Below are 6,380 nucleotides of genomic sequence, written 5' to 3' on the forward strand. Positions count from 1 at the left end.
GAGCTGTCACGGCCGGGACCCCTCGCTGAGCGGCCGCGGGCGCCTCTCCTCTCATTCCCCTTCAGCTCCGCCGTCTCTGTCTTGGGAAGGGGGGTTTCAGGGGCTGGAGCCTGCCCTGGGGGATGTGCGCGCCAGGAGAACTGGGCCGGCCCTGCCTTTTGGCTCCTCTCCTTGCTCGGCCGAGCGATGAGGCTGGCAGGGGTGTTGCTGCCAGCCCTTTAGCTTCAGATATGGCTTAAGACTGAGGTAGGAGCCTAAAAGCATGGCTGTGTGTTGGTCAGATCTCCCATTAGTCTTCTGCATGCTTCCCAGCTGTGAATTTCTATGGTTTTGTTGTCTGGTTGAGGGAGAAATTCACTTAGATTCACTTTCCTTCCTTGCCAAAGCTTTGCCGGTCTTAGGTTGGCTTGGATCTGTTCAGTGCGAAGGCCGAAATGTCCCTGCCGGAGTGGCACATTGCGGTGAAGTTGGCGGATCAGCCCCTGGCTCCTAAATCCATCCTACGTTTGCCCGAGACAGAGCTGGGAGAATGCCCGCTCGGTGTGTGCAGCATCTCGTACCTCAAGCAACTCATCACTGGCAAACTGCAGGAGTCCGTCCCAGACCCTGAGCTCATCGGTAGGTGCCTGTGTGGGTCCTGTCAAAGTCCTGCCACTTGAAGCCATCCTCTTCCTCTCCTCGCTGTGGCCAGGACACAAATGTTCTACTGTTAGTGATTTCTGGGCTCGCGTGGAGCCTTGGCGTAAGCGGATAGCACGGTGTGCGGGCTCAAAGCTTGCTCCAGAGACTGCTGTGCTGGAGCATCTTAGTTCCTTGCGACTCTGATAATTTGTTCTGTGTTCGCGCAGGATCACGGTGCTCTTATCGTGTTGGTGCCCTTGCTAACACCATCGTGCCCTTGTGAGATCTCTTTCGAGAACTGTGAAAGAGGTTGGCCCTTCTAAAGCAGGTGGCAAAGTCAAGTTGTGTGAATTTCAGTTCCGTGATTTCCCTGTGTTACAGAGTTCCTGTGCTGCTGACCAGATGAAGCAGCTACACTTGCGGAGCAACAACCCCCAGGCAGTCCTCAGTTCTTGGAGACCCCAGGCCTTTTCTGTGTGTACCACAGATGTTTATCTTTTGATGTTTCTCTCTCTTAGATCTGATCTACTGTGGCCGTAAGCTGAGGGATGACCAGACGCTTGATTTTTATGGCATCCAGTCTGGGTCCACTGTTCATGTCCTGCGCAAGTCGTGGCCTGAGCCTGATCAAAAACCAGGTGAGGAAAAGACAGTGTGGGTTACCCCTTAGGTCTTGTCAGGATGTGTTTGGTGGTGGTCCCTTGTGACTGAGGATCAGCTTCTCTTGTGATTTGTTTCTGGCAGGTTGATGTGAGGTTTGGAGGAGGAATTGATCAGTATGTTTCTGTGGGAACTCCCCACCTCTAACAGCAGCAAATGAATGCTGTGTTTTCTTGCTGATGGGAGAGTTAAGGAATGAGCTTAATTGGCTGTGATCAATTTTAGGGTGTTGCTAGAGAATCAGGAACAAAGTGACAGGTTATGCAGCTTGAGGGATGAGTCAGCTTGTGTATGTTCCTAGTCTGCCCGACTGTAGAATAAGATGTGTTGGTTTAGAGATACTCCTTTAATACAGCTCCTTTTGTATGTGTAGGAGGCTGTAGCTATATATTTTCATGTGTCTGGAAGCTGCGAGTGCAGTTATTTGTTATGCTGTGGTAACTGCGCGGAGATATTCGCAATCATTACTCAGTGTTCTTCCTCTTTGGGTCAGTTGAATCCAGGTGAATTAAAGAATCATCTATGCTGTTGCAGTGTGGAAGTCCCAGTGGCATGTAAAATGGGTAGTAAAGCTGACAGAGGGAGAACCATGTTTTATTCTATCATTTTTCCTCCCTCAGAACCTGTGGATAAGGTTGCAGCAGTCCGGGAGTTCAGAGTCCTTCACACTGCCCTGCACAGCAGTCCTGCCTACAGAGATGCGGTGCGTGGGGTTTCATGCTTTGCTGTCTGGGTGTCTTTTGCCTCTGTGAAGAGAGTCATGGAGCGGAGCCTAGCTGTGCGGTGCTGCTGACCTGCTGTGATTTCTCTGGCAGGTCTTCAAAATGCTGGGGAACAAGGAGTCGCTGGATCAGATCATTGTAGCTACTCCCGGCCTCAGCAGTGACCCTGTTGCTTTGGGTGAGTCAAGATGTGATCCAGAGGATCTGAGGAAAGCCAAATATAGGCAGTAATTCCTGACGCGGGGAAGGGAGAGTTCCCCTTCTCTGAAGAAAGCATCTTTTTCAGTCCCTTTGTGTGGAGCAGAAGAGTAAATGCCTGCTCACGTGTCATGGTTGTGCTCTATTGGTAATGTTTGGGGACAAACACAGCCTTCACAAGGATTAGGGAACAGGGAGCCCAAAGGAGAGCAGTGAGGATGGGTGCTTTCTCCCTCCTGCAAAGTGTTACAAAAATTTCCATTCAATCTAGGTTGTTCGTTCTGACCCAGGGTGTTACTAGCCTTTTTGGCACGTCACTATGAGACAGGTGGAATATGGGATGCGGTAACAACCTGGCTGGAGTGAGCTGGGTGCCGTACTCTATCCTGCCCTTAAGGTGGCGCTGTTTGTGCTGGAGCACAGCCCGTAGGGTCTTCTGGGAAAGCCCTGTCCCTTGGGTGTGTGGCTATGACCTAGAGTCTCTCCAGGAAGACATAAAAGGCTTCAGAGAGAACAAGAATAGAGTATGGTGTCTGCTAGTGACTCAGTTCCTGAAAAACAATTAATCCTTTTGTTTTTTCCTATGGCTCTTGTTTGACTGACTCCTATTTCTTGGATCCTGTCTTTTACTCGTCATGTTTCCTGGTCCCTCCCAGGAGTCCTACAGGACAAGGATCTCTTTTCAGTGTTTGCAGACCCCAACATGCTGGACACGTAAGTTCACGCAAGCTGGTGCAGTGACTAAGCAATGCCTTTGTTGTACAAGACCGCTTCTCTCTGGGTGGGAGAGAGTTCTGCTCCGGGGTAGGACTCCTTCCTCAGTGGTAGGGAAGAGGGAAGCGATGCTTTGACACGCATCCACCTCCACTGTTGGATTAGACCAAAGGATATTTAGTGGGAGATAGGGCCATAATCGCATTCAGATCATGGGTTCAAGTCTGGATCTGGTTGCTCACAGCAAAGAGTCGCCCTTATGAGAGGTATGGGAGATGTATTCAGTGGGAAGGTCAGTGTGGGATCAAGGAGCCTCATCTTCTTAGGCTATGTGAAACAAGGTGGGGAGATGTTTGTTGCGGACAGCCAAAGGCAGTACCTGAAGTGGCGTGGGCTCAGCCAGCGAGGATGGCTCTGCCATTCCTGATGTCAGTTCTTTGCTGGTATCAAGCTGCTGGTTTCTTCCACTCTTTCTCTCCAGGCTAATCCCAGCCCACCCTGCACTTGTGAACGCCATTGTCCTTGTTCTGCACTCAGTGGCTGGCAGCACCCCGCTCCCAGCCCCAGAGACATCCTCCCGAGGCATGTCCTCTGGCTCCTACCGGGACATGCCAGGTACGTTCAGCCCCGCAGATGAGTGGGGAACCTGCAGAGATGTGCTGCAGGGTTTGCAGACAAATCTGCTGTATTGACACGGTCATCCCCAGGCTGGAAGGAAGAGACATTTGGGTTCCTGTGCTGCAGTTTGATAGATTTTTTGCTGTGTGAGACTCACCTAGTCCACTTCAGCCTCAGGGCCTCTCCCAGCCAAGCCTGTATAGTGACTGTTGGTGGCAGAGTGCTGTGGCCTCTGTTTTGTGCAAATGATGGGCCTGACCTGTCTTCTGCTGACCTGCTGCATGTGAACTTGTTGGCGCTGAGGCCTCTGTCCTTACCAGTGTGTTAGCTGGTACTGAGCCTGGCTGCATGGCCAAGGACTCCAGGATTCTGGTCCGGTGCCTAATTCCTGCCAGCACCCACTTTTCTGCATCTGTTGATTCTCCTTTCTGTTGCAGGTGGCTTTCTGTTTGAAGGTCTCTCTGATGATGAAGATGACTTCCACCAGGTAAGCAGCCAGGTTGGGTAGAATGGCTCTTTCGGACTTGCAATATGGGTTTAGCTTGCAGCCCTTAAACACTCCAGAAGTTTTCTCTTTTTCTTCCTCATGAACAGCGTGAGCCACTCTGGCTCCTAAGGGTATTGTGGAAACAAACATGTTGATTGTGGTGGGCTTGGATGCTGTTTGTGTTAGAATTTTCTTGAGTGCTGAGCTAGGGTTGCAACAGAAGAATGCAGAAGTACGACTCGTGACAGCACTTGTCCTCAAAGTAAACATCTTCATAGTCAAATTGATGCAGAGCCAGAGTTGTGCACAGACGAGTGTGGCTAAGAAGCATGGGAGTGTTGGTTCCTGCCCTTTTTCTGTAACATAGTGCAGTTTTCCTCTCTAAGGACAAAGTATTTTGTAAAGGGAAATTACGTCTTTAGGCAAAACAAGTGCCTCTCAATGGTTGCTTTGTTATAGGCTAGTAACACTTTGGTTTTCAGCTGATGGGTGATATATTAAAAGGTTTATTGTCAGTTTCTACAGCTTTATAAAAACTGAGTCTGTGCGAAAGCACATCTGATTCTGTCATGTTTAGTTTTTAAAAGTTCTGCACTTGAGTTTCACGTATTGCAGGAAGGGGATCCCTGGGGATGAGCACATGAGCCAGGTTTTACTGGGACACAGACAGCAACATCAAAGGTGGTTGGTTGTTTGAGTTTTTTTCCCTCCACGCAGAGCACAAGATCTACACCATCCAGCAGCACTTCTGGTTCCCGCCCAGCTTCCCTTGGTTACGCTGGGGCTGCTGGACCCCGGCCGATCACCCAGAGCGAACTGGCGACCGCACTGGCACTGGCGAGCACCCCAGAGAGCAGCTCCCACACGCCCACTCCCGGCACCCAGGTACAGTGGCAGCGCAGCAGCTAGAGAAACCCTCCTGAGCCTCAAAATCAGCGCTTGACTGAGCACAAGCCCTGCTTGGGTGTGGGAGTCCTCGCTGGTTTATTTTCTTATGTCTGGGGTCTCCTGCATGCAGGCCTGGGGAGGCATGATAGTGGGGGTGCAGCATGTGTTGCCCTGAGCTGGCTCTGGTTCCTGTGGTAAGTGTTCTCCTGATCCATATACAACTTCTTTCCTCCTAGGGTCACTCCTCTGGGACGTCCCCAATGTCATCCAGTGTCCAGTCAGGGACACCCATCACCAATGACCTCTTCAGCCAGGCCTTACAGCATGCTCTGCAGGCCTCAGGGCAGCCCAGCCTGCAGGTCAGTGTCACAGCCTCTACCTCTGGGAGCCTCTGAAAGCCCCATATTGCATCAAGTGTTGCAGCGTGGAGGCAGTTCTTCCAGCTGCCTCCTGCGGCAGGACATCAAGCTGAAAGGGACATGGCTGAAGAAGGGGTGCTTGTAGGAGGCATCATACTGATGCAAAAGAACTAGGTGGAAGCAGGAGGGGTGGGCTGATGGATTTGGGAAGTTTGCAGCAAGACTTGGAGCTTTTCCGATCGGTTTGCACACTTAGTGTTGCGCATTTGAGCTAGAGGTGGGAGAATGCAGCGTGGAAGAGTGGGCTGTGAAGAAGGCTGTTTTATTTCTGCTTGAACTCTCACACCAACCCTTAGTTTCTTTTGTTTCCTGTCTGTAGAGCCAGTGGCAACCACAGCTTCAGCAGCTGCGAGACATGGGCATACATGATGATGAGCTAAGTCTCCGAGCCCTGCAGGCCACTGGAGGGGACATTCAGGCTGCCCTGGAGCTCATCTTTGCTGGTGGGGCTCCCTAGCTTTTGGGGCAGAAGAGGCTGGACTGGTGAGTTGTGCTGGGGCAGCTGTGACATTCCTTGGTCTGGGACTTGGCCCTGAAACTCTCCTCTGCACTGGGGTTCCTCTCTCCAGAAACAGTTGGGGTAGCTGCCCCTTTCCTTGGACTGTGTGCTCCTGCTGGAGAGCACTGACCGTGCTGAGGGCAGCTCCTCCAGCTCCAGATACCTCTCTCCAGCCGCCTTCTAGCCACCAGAGATGAGACCTCAGAACTTTGTCCAGCACAGAGAAAGAGGTGGCTGTGCGTGTTGGAGAGATGTGGCACCTACGGTTCTGCGGTCTTAGACGTGTCGGCATATTCTCCTGCATGTTGTTCCATTCCTGTCCACCTGACATGCCTCAGTCTGTCTTGTTTTGCTGTTGTGGTCCCTCTGTGTTTAACTGCATTAAATGGACTGTATTCACTTGCCTGTTGTTTGGGTTGTGATCTGTCCCGGGTTGTGTCCAGGTCTGCGAGGCACTGCTCATTGCATGAAGGAACAGGAGAAAATGCGTTGCCTGTTGTAGGTCTGTTGTGATTTCACCAGAGGGCACCCCTCCTACAGAGCAAAGCTGTGTC

At 51.5% G+C, this 6,380-nt stretch overlaps 1 protein-coding gene across 1 annotated transcript; it reads left to right on the top strand.

Moving 5' to 3' along the window:
* The first annotated feature begins 408 nt into the window (after nt 1-408).
* UBL7 (ubiquitin-like 7) lies at nt 409-5,798 on the top strand. Its single transcript, XM_010149983.1, has 10 exons — nt 409-618; nt 1,140-1,259; nt 1,902-1,984; nt 2,097-2,181; nt 2,858-2,915; nt 3,397-3,530; nt 3,971-4,020; nt 4,738-4,905; nt 5,145-5,267; nt 5,647-5,798. The coding sequence occupies exons 1-10, from the start codon at nt 435-437 to the stop codon at nt 5,782-5,784; spliced, it is 1,143 nt and encodes a 380-aa protein (XP_010148285.1). The 5' UTR covers nt 409-434; the 3' UTR covers nt 5,785-5,798.
* The last annotated feature ends 582 nt before the right edge of the window (nt 5,799-6,380 follow it).

The sequence above is a fragment of the Eurypyga helias genome, unplaced genomic scaffold (genome assembly GCF_000690775.1).
Source record: "Eurypyga helias isolate BGI_N326 unplaced genomic scaffold, ASM69077v1 scaffold43724, whole genome shotgun sequence".
NCBI classification, from domain to species: domain Eukaryota; kingdom Metazoa; phylum Chordata; class Aves; order Eurypygiformes; family Eurypygidae; genus Eurypyga; species Eurypyga helias.

Bases quoted from the DNA above. Each gene is read 5' to 3' on its own strand.
- UBL7 (XM_010149983.1), top strand. From the start codon at position 435: ATGTCCCTGCCGGAGTGGCACATTGCGGTGAAGTTGGCGGATCAGCCC. The intron at 2,916-3,396 runs GTAAGTTCACGC...CTTTCTCTCCAG, and splicing joins GACCCCAACATGCTGGACAC to GCTAATCCCAGCCCACCCTG. The intron at 4,906-5,144 runs GTACAGTGGCAG...CTTTCCTCCTAG, and splicing joins CGCCCACTCCCGGCACCCAG to GGTCACTCCTCTGGGACGTC.